This window comes from Rhinichthys klamathensis, unplaced genomic scaffold (assembly GCF_029890125.1).
Source record: "Rhinichthys klamathensis goyatoka isolate OS25496 unplaced genomic scaffold, OSU_Roscu_1.1 h1tg000011l_1, whole genome shotgun sequence".
NCBI lineage: Eukaryota > Metazoa > Chordata > Actinopteri > Cypriniformes > Leuciscidae > Rhinichthys > Rhinichthys klamathensis.
The window spans coordinates 21,288,663-21,303,944 of record NW_026606564.1 but is presented as its reverse complement, the minus strand read 5'-3'; the positions used below and the strand labels follow the sequence as shown (position 1 = coordinate 21,303,944).

Sequence of the window (15,282 nt, the reverse complement as noted above, 5' to 3'; positions counted from 1 at the left end):
AGATGGCTTTGATAGCAGGGCCCTCAGGACCATTGAGAATATCAGGTGGCCCCAGCGGGTTTCCAATCAAGTGCTTAGAGCCCGCACGTGCCAGCCCAGAGCATCTTGCCTGGCTGCGCAACGTCGCATCCGCTGGCTTGGCCATGTCCTCCGTCTGCCTCCTGACCACCCGACGAGAGCCATTCTCCAGTTTGATCCAAAAGCCGCAGGCTGGAGACGACCACGAGGCAGACCCCGCACCCGATGGCTTGACGTCCTTGCAGGCGACCTCCAACAACATGGAGTTGCTGTGGAGGATGCAGAGCAGCTGGCACAAGACCGTCAGCACTGGAAACAACTGGTGCATCTGGTCGGCTCAACGCACAGGGATGGGACGCCCCCAAACCCATTGCAGGAGCCAAAATGAAATGAATGACCCCCCAAAGCATTGGTGCTTTAAAAAGTTCATAAAGAGCACATTGAATATGGTAATAATAATTAAATTAAATTAAGCTGAATTAAAATATAAATGTTGAAAAAATAAACTTTTCTATTTTATATGTATATATATATATAAAATAGAAATGTTGCAGTAACATTAGTTAATGTATTTACTATCATGAACTAACAGTGAGCAATACATTTATTACTGTATTTGTTAATTTTTGTTAATAAACAAATCAAGCTGTTCATGTTAGTTCACAGTGCATTAACTAATGTTAACAAATACAACTTTTGATTTTAATAATAGTAAATATTGAAATGATCATTAACTAAGATTAATAAATGCTGTAGAAATATAGTTAATTATCAGTTCATGTTAACTAATGAAACCTTATTGTAAAGTGTTGAAGTAAAATGATTAACTGGAAATAAATAAAGCTACAACTGAAATAAAAATGTAATTAAACCTAAAATAGCAATATTTTAATAAATGACAAAAGCTCTTAATGCAATTACTGAACTTAACATGAAAACTAGAAATATAAAACTATAATAAAATACATTTTCTAGATTCATATGGATTACTTTGACAATGACTTTATGAACTGTTTTGGTTTCCTGGACTTTTAATGGAGGAACATGAACTTTTCAGGTGTGGTGAAGATAGTCTTGATTTGTGTTTGTGAGCTGAACGCAGGTCATGCTGGGTCGGAAGGGCATGCGGGTGAGTGATGGCGTGTGTGTGTGTGTCCTCAGGCCGTGTCCTCGGGCGAGGAGGACGCCGCTGACTGTGTGTGTGTGTGTGTGTGTGTGTGTCCTCAGGCCGTGTCCTCGGGCGAGGAGGACGCCGCTGACTGTGTGTGTGTGTGTGTGTCCTCAGGCCGTGTCCTCGGGCGAGGAGGACGCCGCTGACTGTGTGTGTGTGTGTGTGTGTGTGTGTCCTCAGGCCGTGTCCTCGGGCGAGGAGGACGCCGCTGACTGTGTGTGTGTGTGTGTGTCCTCAGGCCGTGTCCTCGGGCGAGGAGGACGCCGCTGACTGTGTGTGTGTGTGTGTGTGTCCTCAGGCCGTGTCCTCGGGCGAGGAGGACGCCGCTGACTGTGTGTGTGTGTGTGTGTCCTCAGGCCGTGTCCTCGGGCGAGGAGGACGCCGCTGACTGTGTGTGTGTGTGTGTGTGTGTCCTCAGGCCGTGTCCTCGGGCGAGGAGGACGCCGCTGACTGCAGTCGAGGGCCGCTGGAGCAGGCGTGTGAGCAGGCGCGTGAGCAGCTGACCAACAGCATCCGCCTGCAGTGGAGGAAGCTCAAGAGCCACATGCAGAGACTCGACAGCCAAGGTACCCGCGCTTCTGGAGCTCAGCTGTTCTGCAGCACAACATCAGTCAGATGCTTGTTAAAAACATTATCACTTTTCTACACATTTGTAGGATGCAGCGTCTGAATTTAGGACAGCAATAGAGTCCTGTATGTTATAACAGAGAACAGAACCACAGCGATACTTGGCACTGACGTAGTTTCAGCACGAGATATTTTAACGGCACCATGCTGTGAAAGCAGACGAACACACAACAGCATTGTTCAATCGCTCAGGCACGTCATTCGAAATAAACTTCAGACATGCATTTTTAATAGTGAGGGTTTTTTTGGAAGGGGATTCCCAGTTTTCCGAGGTGCAGTTAGTCTACATCCAGGGACAGGGTCTTTCGTGGCAGCAGTGTCACTCCTGTGATGGGTGTTGTTAAGAGCACACCTCCTTGATTTACACGCGCGTGTGGAGGGACGTCATGACGTGGAGACTTCAGATCCTGGCCTTTCAGAAGGGTGGAGGACAACTTGGGGAGTTAGCAGTGTTATTATTGTTAACTATTAAAAGCATTTCTGTTAATTGAAATAAAGCTGAAATACAACATAAATATTAGTTGAAAAACTTAAATTTACGTAGTGTACCTTTTGGCCCTCTAGTGCAGGGTTATTCAAAAGGCGGACGGCTTGGTTCAGTCCGGACTCTGGGACATGATTGCGCCATTTTACCGTTTCTACAGATTAAAGTGAGCGGCGCGTCAATGCAACGGAGCGGTTCACACACACCACAGGCCCTCAGGGTTGTTCATGGTAATGATCATTCAGTGCTATATCTATAATATTGTTATCTAGAGTTGAAAGTGCTTCATTCAAGCCCTGTCCGCTCCGCGTGTTGCTTTCCCCCTCGCTATAAAGCATACAGTGCCACTATAAGAGTGCAGACGACACGGTTACTTAACCCTCTGGGGTCTAAAGTGTTTTTGGGGTCCTTGAGATGTTTTGACATACTCTGACATTTGTGCTTTTTTCAGTTGCTTATAAACAAATTACTGGCAAAGGTGTAATTACACTCTATTTAGCACAAACAGGGCTACCATAATATGTTATCAACATGTATGTACATGCTTGTATTTTTGAGAGAATATTGTTTATGCGTGGCTATTGAAAAAACTAAAATTTAAAGTTTCTGAAATAAGGCCACAAAACACATACTAAATATCTGTCCACAAGACTTTTGAATAATGGATGTTGTCGCCTAGAGTTTTTTCTATAAAACAATAGATTGGTTTAAATTTAAAAATGACACTTTAGGCAATATGCGCAGGGGTGTGACCTGCTGTGATTCACACCTCAGAAGACAATGGGCCCGCATAATGAGCGCATAATGGGGCTGCATACTAATGAGCCTTTCATTCAGGTGTGTCACTGAGCCACAAGAATGCAATGACAATACATATATATATATATATATATATATAGGCCTATATAATACAAAATTGGTTCACAGTTCCAATTATTTATTTATTTTTCAAATTGTGCTTGCAAATTGTATAATATCAAATGTAAACATTTCTAGTAATTGTGCAGTTAATTCTCATAATGTTTTTACAGAAAGTTTGGGAATATATCAACACTTATATGTAAGATCAAAATCAACAGAGTAATTTGAGTTTTTTTTGCACTGATAAGGAAAAAAGTGAGCTGGTATCGCCGGCGAGACCGCCGACCCCAGAGGGTTAAAGGTACAATATGTAGGATTGTTCGCCACCAGGGGTCGCTAACCTCTTACAATAACAAAGGCGTATATCGATGACGCAAAGCATTAAGCGGAATTATGGCTCTTGTCGTCAAGCTGATGGATCTTTTATGGATGAGTGAACACACTGATGTTTGTAACATGACTGTGGTGTGAAGCAGGGCGCGAGTGCTAATGAGAGACGTACACCAGATTCACACGCAAGTCCCGCGGATTAAAGGAATAAGGACATTTAATTCTACCGAACTACACGCAAGTGCTGAATTAATAAGTTACTCATCAATAGACACGCTACTGCCCTGAGAATAAACTCCATCACAGCAACCATAATTAGATGAACTTCACAATAGATGATGCTTTACAGTGAACTCTGTTAGAGAGCAACATATTATTTTTATTGTATTTATTTTACCAGGAAGGTCCCATTGAGATACAACATCTCTTCTACCAGGGAGTCCTGGTCAAGATAGGCAGCACAAACAAAAAGTACAGAGTAGTACATAACACAACATAGTAAACAAAGGAAAGTGCCCTGAGAAACAATACTAATCCTAATCAACTGTTAAAACATTTACACCGTTCTATAAAAACAGACTTTAAGATGTTTATAAACGAAGCGAGAGATGGTTCATATTTCATATGTGATATACCCTGAAGCTCATTCCATACTCGAGGAGCATAATTAGAAGAGACTGATCCACCGGTTTCTGTTTGGAGAATTGGGTTCTTGAGTAAAAGACTGTTGATCTAGTTTTATAGATACTAGTGCAGTATGTCAATAAACTAGATATATACTGTGGTAATTTACCCTGTAAAGCTTTTAAAATAAAAATCAACATATGATGTTTCCTCCTCAAGATCAGTGAAGTCCAATTTGTCAATACATTGGTTCAAGTGTGCGTACGCATCACTGTAACTTGTCACAAATCGTAAAACATCCCATTTTTTTCAAAGTATTTAAAGGCGCATGCATATATATTATATCACCATAGTCCAATACTGACAAAAAGGTACTTTCCACTAATCGTTTTTGAGCAACAAAGGAAAAACATTTTTTCAAATGAAAATAAAAACCTAATCTAAACATATGGCAGTTTATCTGTTACACCTTATTCTCCAGTTGAGTAATAAACCCCATCACAACAGTCCAAACCCCTCAGTTTTCTCCATCTCCTACAGCCAAGCTGATGACTCTTGCTTTATTACGAGCTCTGCCTCGTTCTCCTTTCTCTAGCGTTTGTTTAAAACGGGTGATTCTCCGGAGGTTGGAGATTTAGCGGCTCCATGTCAACCTTTCTCTCTCGTTGTGACTAACATCTGACAACACACACAACTAACCTCTGTCACTCCCACAACAGACTCGCGTCAAAGCAGCCGGAGCAACTTTACTCTATTCGCGGGATATGATCATGAGACACACGGACGAGTGACACACGTACACAATTTCCCGCCAAAACCATCCTGAAAGGGAATATAAACACTTGTAATAGACTTGCCACAGTGAATCGGGGTAAGACACACACACATTTTTGAAGAAGGATTGATGACTTTTGAACAAAGTTACGTAGTATACGGACTCCATCTCTGTGAGGTCAAACGATAGGTGTCTAAGAAAATACTACCTAAAAATCTTCGTTTGTGTGAATGTGAAAAAAGAAAGTCTTATACGTGGGGGTCTTATACGAGTCTTATCACTTTAAATGCTGTTCTTGCAAACTGTGGTGAACTTGAGACGGCACATTCTTCAGAGTGAGTTCCTCAGTACTGGGTCTTGATGATGAGCATCTCTGCTTGTGTGTTGCAGTGTCACTGGTGGCGTGTCAGGAGCGCGAGGCCGAGGAGCTGATGTCCAGGAAGGATCATGAGGAGGAGATGCAGCGGATACGCCTGGAGCTGCAGCAGTGTAAAGAGTTCATCCACATGCAGCAGCAGCTTCTGCAGGTGAACCATACATTTTATATACTTTATTTGATTCCACATTACAAGTTAATTTCATTTGGAATCAAATTTTTTGAATAATCCAACAGATTAAAACAAATCAGCACATTGTTATGAATTACTAAGGGTTAAGAGTTCTAAGGATACAGGAAACATCGTCTTTTCCAAATAAACATGCTTCCTATAGTTGCTGAGATTGAACAGTACTTTGCCAACTGTTTGGCCCTTGTTTTAGAAATCCCCCCAATACAAAGTCCACGAACCGCCAGCCTGTGTACATGACCTAGGCTACCAAACACTAGCACAATAAGTCGGCATCTGTACCCAAGGTTCTCAATGGTCGATATCAATGACTGATATTTTAGAGTCTTAGAGCAGTAAGACTCCTCCATAAACAAGTCAAATGCACATGACACCTCAAATAGTGTAACTTTTTTGCCATTCTGAGAGATGTTAACAATATCGGGCGTATTAGCCATTCCTAAGAAAGTGTTTGCAGGAGAGTTGAACCATTCGGACTGTACAGTAGTGTGTTTAAAGATCTGCTCATCAGCCATGCAGGGAATCTGAGCAGCGATGAGGTCCACGAGTCTGTCATGTCCGGCAATATACAGTCCTTTCAGTGCTGAGCAACTGTTCATGATGTGGGCTACTGACTCCAGGTGTTGAGGGGGGGCATGCAGCATGCAGAGGGGCGAGTGGGTGGAGGGGAACCACAGCGATAGGTGTATTTTGTAGGAAGAACCTGCAGACGTGCTTTCACACAGAAGATGAGGATCTCCTCACTGATGGTGGCATTGCTGTAAGGCAAGGCAAGGCAAGGCAAGGCAAGTTTATTTATATAGCACATTTCATACACAATGGCAATTCAAAGTGCTTTACATAAAAAAAAAAAAAAAAAAAAAATAGGAATAATTAAAACAGTTAAGAATAAAGAGATTAAAATAATCAAAAGAAATAAGAATAATTAAAGCAGTTTAGAATAAAAAATAAAATAAAATACAGTACAAACAGTCGGACACAGTGGCACAGTGCTCATTCAGTAAATGCACAGCTAAACAGAAGTGTTTTGAGTCTGGATTTGAATGTGACTACTGTCGGAGCACATCTGATCTCCTCTGGAAGCTGTTCCAGCATAATAGCTAAAGCAGACTCTCCATGCTTAGAGTGAATCCTTGGTATTTCTAGCTGATGTGATCCTAATGATCTGAGTGATCTGTTGGGTTTATATTCAGTGAGCATATCTGCAATATATTTAGGTCCTAGGCCATTAAATGGTTTATATACCAGTAATAATACTTTAAAATCAATCCTAAATGTAACTGGGAGCCAGTGTGAAGACCTGAGGACTGGTGTGATATGGTCATATTTTCTGGTTCTGCTCAGGATCCTGGCAGCAGCGTTCTGTATGAGCTGCAACTGTCTTATGGTCTTTTTAGGAAGGCCAGTGAGGAGTTCATTACAATAATCCACCCTGCTGGTGATGAAAGCATGCACAAGTTTCTCTAAGTCTTGATTGGAAACAAAGCATCTAATTATTAAAATATTTTTCAGATGATAGTATGCTGATTTAGTTATTGCTTTGACATGACTACTGAAACTAAGGTCTGACTCTAGAGACACACCCAGATTCCTCACTTGATTTTTAGTTGTTAGACCCCTAGAGTCAAGGTATGCATTCACCTTGAGAACTTCATCTTTGTTTCCAAACGCAATGACTTCAGTTTTGTCTTTGTTTAACTGAAGAAAGTTTTGGCACATCCAATTGTTTACTTCCTCAATGCATTGGCACAGGGAGTCAATGGGTCTGTAGTCGTTAGGCGATAGGGATAACTGTAGATGGTGTGTGATACGGAGTGGTCCGCACAGGGCAGTTTTGCCAACTTTCCCTGGAGTTTCAGACTGGTCCAGTACTCCATATTTTGGGCTCTGTGAGTAAACAAGAGAGTCTGCCTTGATGTTCTAGGCTGGAGCAGGTGAACAGTGTTGTTATGGTGCAGCCTGGCTTCCACGATGACAGATGGGTCCTCTACGACTGCATCAGAGACCTCTACAGGTCGATCGCGAGAGCTCCACTTCAGTTCAGTACCTGTCTTCCAGCATAGGTCATTTAGGTCTGGCCAGTCTGATGACACACCGAATCCCTGTGCCCGTCCATCTAGCTTTCCATTGGTCTTTAGGGTTAGGGTTAGGGTACACACACACACACACACACACACACACACACACACACACACACTGGTGAAACCTGAGCAAAACTTTAATTTAATCAGAACAGTGACAACAGAAAGTGCAGTGTCCACTCCATGCCTCAATGACACTGTTTTTTATATTCAATGCTTTTCATATTTAATACTGTAAACTGTGTCCGTGGGTTGATAAATCAATTGAGAGAAAATTAAGGCCTTAAAAAGTGTTAAATGTCATTTTCCAAGGCATTACATTTTGTATCAATCGTAAATGTTCGTAATAAACTTTTCATTATGTATATTTGTCCAATTTTTTTTAATGATTTTGTCAATTAATTCTCTTGTGCGTTGTTTCCACCCTTCTGAATTATGTTGCATTGATAAGGAGTTATCGCCAACTAAAGGTGATGATACACAGGGCAACTTTTTGAGCAATGTTGCTGGGAAATCTTCCGAACGATTTTTTTTTTTTTGGCATTTTCCCATTGAAAATTGGCAATAAATTTCTATCTGGATAATTTAGATCAGTCGTGGGCCTCATCTGGTTGCCCGTTGACGGCAACATTGCTCAAAAAGTTGCCCTGTGTATCATCACCTGAAGACTGAGTTTAGTTGTGCTATCTTACAATCAACACATAGTTAAGGCCCTTGCACACTGAGTCCGAAATTTTCGTATGCGTTGTTTCGTATTCTGGATTCGGTGGCTAATTGTCAAAACGCCATTCAAACACCACTCAAACTGCTTGAGCTACGGATGCGAAAAACACAGAAAATTGAACCCGATCCGATTTTTTTTTTACTACGGACGAAAGTTTCGGAGGCAGTGTGCAAGCGTGATTGACAACGTGAGGTCGTATTTATTTTTTAATGTGCGAAAATTCGGACGCGAATTTCAGACTCGGTGTGCAAGGGCCTTAAATATCAGTTAAAGGGTTAGTTCACCTCAAAATGAAAATTTCCTGATAATTAACTCCAAGATGGTCATGTCTTTCTTTCTGCAGTGGAAAAGAAATTAAGTTTTTTGAGGAAAACATTTCAGGATTTTTCTCCTGAAATGTTTATTTTTTTTTTGAAAATGGCCGATGGTTTGGCTAGATAAGACCCTGTTCCTCAGCTGGGATCGGGCAGAGCCGTGTGAAGCTCTTCAGAGACCTTTGAAACTGCATCGATTTGGACTTCAAAACGTTGGTTGCAAGTGAAGTCCATTGTGTGGAGAAAAATCCTGAAATGTTTTCCTCAAAAAACTTCATTTCTTTTCCACTGCAGAAGGACAGACATGACCATCTTGGATGGCATTGGGGGGAGTAAATTATCAGGAAATTTTCATTTTGAGGTGAACTACTCCTTTAAAGTGTCGCCGACGTAACCGTTTAATGAGGTCTCAAAATGTATGGAAAGAATCTTAAAAACGTTCTTAAAAGGTATCAAATTGAACTCCATGATCCCTGTATATACCGTGGTAAAAGTGCTGTTCAAACATATCCACATCGCTGTGATCAGATGCTTTCTGAACTGCTCTTTTCTCACCGCTGTTATTTTTGTTTTATTTTGTTATTGAAAAAAGTGCGCAAAACATATTAACATATTCATCTAAACGTCGATAGGCCGTCAGGGTGTTAACTGAGCTCTTTAGATTTGAGTTTTGGAATGGCTTATTTTGCAAACAACGCGACTGTTCTCGATCTCCCTAGTGGTTTCTTTATAGTGGAGCGCAGGAGTCCACACTTCAGCTCTGGACATGTGGCATGAGCCGGTGTAATTCATCGTCTTTCATTGGAGGAAACTAGCTAACTATAGTGGTGCGCACCCTTACCTAAAGAAAAACCCAACCCGATAAAATTAGACCCGAAGGCATTCGTTTTCGAACCCAGCTAGACCCGATTGTTAATTAAACGCCTGAAACGAATAGTGGAAAGTCGGCATATTTTAAAATAATCGGGTCTCCTCAGGTCATTCGCTAAACGCACTTTTATTTTAAGTTAGTTGGTTACAAATATCCGACCCGACCATAAATTGGGCTAAAACATAGATCACATTGTGTTTGCTCGTGTCTGAGGTGTGTGTGTGTGTTTACAGCAGCAGCTGAGCGTGCCATGTGACGAGGAGACCGCAGCTCTGCTGAACGACTGCTACACGCTGGAGGAGAAGGAGCGGCTGAAGGAGGAGTGGAGGCTCTTCGGTGAGCAGAAAAGAAACTTTGAGCGAGAAAGGAGGAACTTCACTGAAGCTGCTATTCGCCTGGGACACGAGGTACTGAACAGAACGAATCAGCTATTACTGTAAAACAGAAAAGAAATCACTCAAAGTCCTTCATCTTTTGACAGATCTGAGGTCATTGTGCTATTAAAAACAGAGAAATTATTTAATGCAAAAAATAACTTTTATTGAAACCAGCTTATTTTCTTCTTCTGGCTTTTATTGTGTAATAGCGATGAAAACCATGTATTCTCCTCATATTCTCCATTGTTGCGGCTCCTCTCTTCCCAGTCTGTCAGTAACGCTCTGTTTACTTTCTGTCTCTATGAAGCCCCTCCTTCTGAAAAGCACACTGTGCTCTGATTGGTCGGCTGGAGCAGTGTGTTGTGATTGGTCGAGCGCTTCGAGTGTGTTTGGGAAATGTCCCGCCCCTTTCCATAACCGCTAGTTTAACACACTACTGACTAACTCAACCAGGCCCCGCCCCTTTATTCTGCGTATGGATTATTATAATGAGGTTGAACATGGGAAAAAGCTGTTTTTAACTCGCTGTGTTTTCCCTCTTCAGAGGAAATCCTTTGAGGAGGATCGAGCGGCGTGGCTGAAGACCCAGTTTCTGAACATGACTCCATTTGTAGACCGTAAGCGACCTGCGCTGGCTGACCCTCACAGTGCTTTATCCGTCAGTGAGTATCTCCCATGTGTCATCACGGAACAACTGAGAACGACCTTCGGCTTCACATGCGCCACTTCTCTGCTTGTGAAGCTCGTCATATATTTTGTGGTCAGCTCCTCGAGTGTATTCATTTAGGATATTTTGAATCCACCTGTGTTTAGGTGCTGGACCTGAGGCCAAACTGCAGTCCACTCCACCCCTCCAGAACAAGTCCCCGTCCTACAGCGCGTTCTCCACGCCTAAGTCTGTGCCGGTGAGGATGCCCTCCACTGCTGACCTGTACCGCACACTGCACCTCATCCCAGACAGCAGGTACTCAACGGCCCGTGAGCTTTAAAGGGCACCTATTGTGCAAAATTCACTTGTGTACGGAGTTTCAACACTGGTTCTTTACACACACCTGTCAATAATGGTCAAAATACACCCACTCTTTTTTTTTATATATATTAGGGGTGGAACGGTACATGTATTCGTATTGAACCGAAACGGTACGGGCGCCACGGTTCGGTGCACGAATTTGCACGGAGAATACACGGTACAAATAAAAAAAGCGATAAATTTCGCTCTATTCGCTTTTGGTGTGACTGTGAACGCAGCAATGAACAGGCTGCGATCAAGAATGCAATACTGGAGTGTGTGTGTGTGTGCGCGCGCGAGAGAGAGAGAGAGAGAGAGAGAGAGAGAGAGAGAGAGAGAGAGAGAGAGAGAGAGAGAGAGAGAGAGAGAGAGAGAGAGAGAGAGAGAGAGAGAGAGAGAGAGAGAGAGAGAGAGAGAGAGAGAGAGAGAGAGAGAGAGAGAGAGAGAGAGAGAGAGAGAGGCGCGGGCGCGAATCGCGCGATCGAACTGTGTGTGTGTGTGTGTGCGCGCACGTGCGAGAGAGAGGCGCGGGCGCGAATCGCGCGATCGAACAGGGTGTGTGTGTGTGAGAGAGAGAGGCACGGGCGATCGAACAGTGGAAACATAAAAACGTACACCGTCATTTTTTTCATACAGGACATCATTAAAACTGCAAATTGTTTACTTTTATGTTTACGCAATAACACACCACATTGTGCTTTTGTCACACTCTAAACTCAAACTGTAACCTACAACTGTTAACAAAAGTTTTTAATGGTAGTATTATTTTATACGGAAATCAATTATTTATAATTCAGATGAGAATAAAGTTAGGGTTAATTAAAATGAAGGAAAACAAATATATTGATCTGAAATAGCAAATTAATTTTAAATTCATTCAGGTACAATTACCAAACATATCTCAAGGTCTTTTCGTCTATTTAATAATTTAATTAATAAACGAATTATATAAAACTACTGTCAGTGCACTACAAATAAACTGGTTCTATGCCTTTATTAATAAAACTTATTTAAAAAATACAAGGCTTAAGCCATTTATAAAAAAGCCTTCTATATTTTTGTTTTGCTATTCACTCCATTGTACCGAAATCGTACCGAACCGTGACGTCTGTGTACCGTTCCACCCCTAATATATATATATATATATATATATATATAATCCCCATAAATCCTAAACCGTGTCTGCAAACGAGCGGGTCCAGATTTCCCCCTCCTCTTACATAAGAGCCCATGACTGCTGACGATCTGCCCTGTTAGCTTGGATCCACAATAACTGCATGCATTTATCTATCCACTATCCACTCCGAAACGCCTCTCCATCAGTGTCCGACTCCGGTTTCAACATGTGAGGCTGAACACGCTTCTGCCATTCTCCAGTTTAGTAGTTGCTGGAGTATCTGGAGCTCGAGCTGTAGAGGCTCCGCCCTCTCTGGAAAGAAGCTCATTTGCATTTAAAGGGACACAAAATCACACCTAAATGGGGACAAGCTATAATAAATGATCTGTGGGGTATTTTGAGCTGAAACTTCAGACACACTCTGTGGACACCTGAGACTTATGTTGTGTCTTGTGAAAAAGGGCTTAATAGGTCCCCTTTTAAAGAAATATTCCTCCCAAAGTGGAAGTTCGGTCATTTATTTACTCGCCCTTACGTCCTTCCAAACCAACATATGACCAATTTGGGGTTGTTGTTTTTTTCAGTGGAACACACAAGGAGAATTTAGGAACCTTTATTAATGTCTTTAAGCTCTGTCATCATTTTGGAGCTTGAAAAACATAGTGAAAATGTCAAAAAGCATTGTAAAGCAGTCCAGATGGCTCCTGAAGTCTTCTGAAGCTCCAGGCCCTGCAGCCACACGTGCAGTCTGTGATTGCTCTGGATAACTTGTCTACTTTACATGACGTATTTCTGGGATTCTAGTGTTCAAGAGCTCCTGAAACCCCCAAGTGTGTGTAGATCTTTTGTTTTCCCAATGGGACTGTGGTAGAATTGTCCCCCGAGAGCCTGAGTTGAACCAAGTGTCCCTGACACCTGCACAGCTATACTCCGGTGACTGGCGTTGGTTGACTCGCAAGAGTAGCTTTTCTGACCGTGTAAAAAGCCTAAGTATTCCAGTTACCTGAGCGCATCTAACCCCACCTAAAGGGGGTCGCACACCGAGTCGAAAGGAGCGAGACGACGCTCGACTCGATCACTCGGGAGTAGGGATGTAACGATTCACTCATCTCACGATGCGATACGATTCACGATACTGGTTTCACGATACGATTTTCTCACGATTTTTTTAACAAATGAGATTTAAGACAAAAGTGTCCCTTTTATTATTTCTCAGACAAAATGCTGCACATTTCTTTTTAATTTAAAATATATTTGTCAAATAATAAAACTACATTAAAAAAATTCCCTTCAAGGTTGTTTCAACTCAGTCTTTCTGTCTGTTTGGTCAAGAGGCTGGACACTGGTACCTTCGCACACTATGTAAAAGACTGTGTAAAATTAGTAGTACCAGATTGACAGGGGTTTTACATTGTAATAAAGGCAAGATTCTAATTTTGTTATAATTTGTATCATTACACTAGTAAGAGTAAAAAAAAAACACATTTAGAGAAAGAGATAGTAAAATAAATACAACACCTGGTTGCCACGGAAACACTGATGCACCTTGTGATCTCCGTGGCTCTCGCAATTGTAGTATTAATGACTTTTACATGAAAACGGAGGTGACTGGTGTTACTCACGGTGGTGATTATTATTAGTCTACGGAAAGTCAAAATGCCGCCACACCTCCGATTTGGATGAGTCAACGTCAACATCTACGCTTGCCGTCGCCAAAGCCATGTCTACTGTTTGACGGCACGTGCACACCAGTCTATGGCACACACTGGTGCGGCGCGAGCGGAGCAAACCGAGCGTTTTCAGTTCATTCCTATGGAAGTTGAGCTTGGCTCACACAAGATCAAGTTCCATGAATGAAGTGAAAACACTCGCTAGCTTCACGCCAGTGTGTGCTCGCTGCTATTGTGCTATTGTAAAGCGAGGTTCACAACTTCACAGTAGGCTATAGTAAACGCGCCCTGCGGTTTAAAACGTGTATCGCGATTCGTTTAACATTTCAACCGACTTGAATCGTCACACATTTTTATCGATTTTCAACCGGTTGCGAGTGAATCGTTACATCCCTACTCGGGAGTAAGGTCTTTAGTGTCTCACTAATCCGATAACTTGCTCCACTAACTAACTTTCTGCGCAGCAATAACCAGACAGAGGATTTAATCACGGCCGGGAGAGCTCTCGAGCAGTTCTCAGGGAATCTCTTTAAAAAACGATGACAAGCTAGAATAAAATGTTTTTCTTTTTGTTTAAAAGCAGAGGCTCTGTTCTTTCTCTAGAGATGTTCACTGTTTACATATTCAGAAAGTATTCTGAAGGCCATACTTTTTGTGAATATGATCAAAAATGCGATTACTGACTGGCAACTTAACACGCTGATAAAGTTCAAATAAACTTCTGGACGTGTTCATTACTTCTAATGTAACAACATGATTTAATGATGGTGCATCTAATTAAGTGATTCAAAATACTAGTGCTGTGCAACGATTAATCACATCCAAAATAAAAGTTTGTGTTTACATAATATATGTATGTGTAATTCTACACAGTACACACACATTAAAAGTTTGTGTTTACATAATATCATTGCACAGCCCTACAAAATACACATCTCTGCAGCAATATATATTGTGCAACGCTACATTTTACAAATAAATATGTTAAAACCGAATTACTTTACTGCACACTAGAAAGTTGTCCTTGAAAGGAGGCACAGGAGTTCCTGAACATGAAGAATGATGGGATACGCTTACCGTTCTGAACTGATGTTAGAGAGAGTGTGTGTTAAGAGCACTGAGCTTTGGTGTTTTCAGACTCGAGACACACACTCACTTCATGTGCGCTCAAGTGTGTGAACTGGGACATGTTGTGTGAGTAGACGAGTATCCACTGTAACTCCACGTGTGTGTTCTGTCCTGCAGAGGCCACGGCCAGTGTCCGAGCGCTGAGGCGTTGACCACGGCACGTCTGCGCAGATGCTCTACAGACTGCGGCGTCATCTCACTGGGGCGAGACGAGGACATGTGACGGCGGTACCTCAGTGTGACACTACTGAACACACACACCACTGCTCACGCTAGCGCCCTGCTCCTCTGATACAATTCGCGGCTGTGCTTAGCTGGATCAAATTGATCTCCGAGACAATCATTCACCACCTCTGAATCTCATGATGACAAACATGTAAAGTGGCCAATGGGTTCTTTTGTACTGTAGTAATAACAAGAATCATTTAAAGATTGTGTGATGTTTGTGCGGGCACTAGTTCATAAAGCACTTTTAAGAGGAGCAATGTTTAATGTAGCTTTTAAATATTAGTATAAATGGTTATTGATTTGCCAT

At 42.0% G+C, this 15,282-nt stretch overlaps 2 protein-coding genes across 2 annotated transcripts in view; one reads left to right on the top strand and one right to left on the bottom strand.

Annotated features, from left to right (window-relative positions):
• The window catches only part of ssx2ipa (synovial sarcoma, X breakpoint 2 interacting protein a), a 38,008-nt gene extending 23,038 nt beyond the window's left edge, over positions 1-14,970 (top strand). Inside the window, exons 9-14 of the mRNA XM_056262907.1 lie at positions 1,608-1,755; positions 5,281-5,417; positions 9,680-9,853; positions 10,368-10,485; positions 10,637-10,787; positions 14,865-14,970. Of these exons, the coding sequence (XP_056118882.1) occupies positions 1,608-1,755; positions 5,281-5,417; positions 9,680-9,853; positions 10,368-10,485; positions 10,637-10,787; positions 14,865-14,970 (834 nt within the window). The remainder of the gene's footprint in view (positions 1-1,607; positions 1,756-5,280; positions 5,418-9,679; positions 9,854-10,367; positions 10,486-10,636; positions 10,788-14,864) is intronic.
• Positions 1-15,282, bottom strand: part of tubb2 (tubulin, beta 2A class IIa) — a 278,308-nt gene that overhangs the window by 252,780 nt on the left and 10,246 nt on the right. The gene's annotated exons all lie outside the window — the stretch shown is intronic.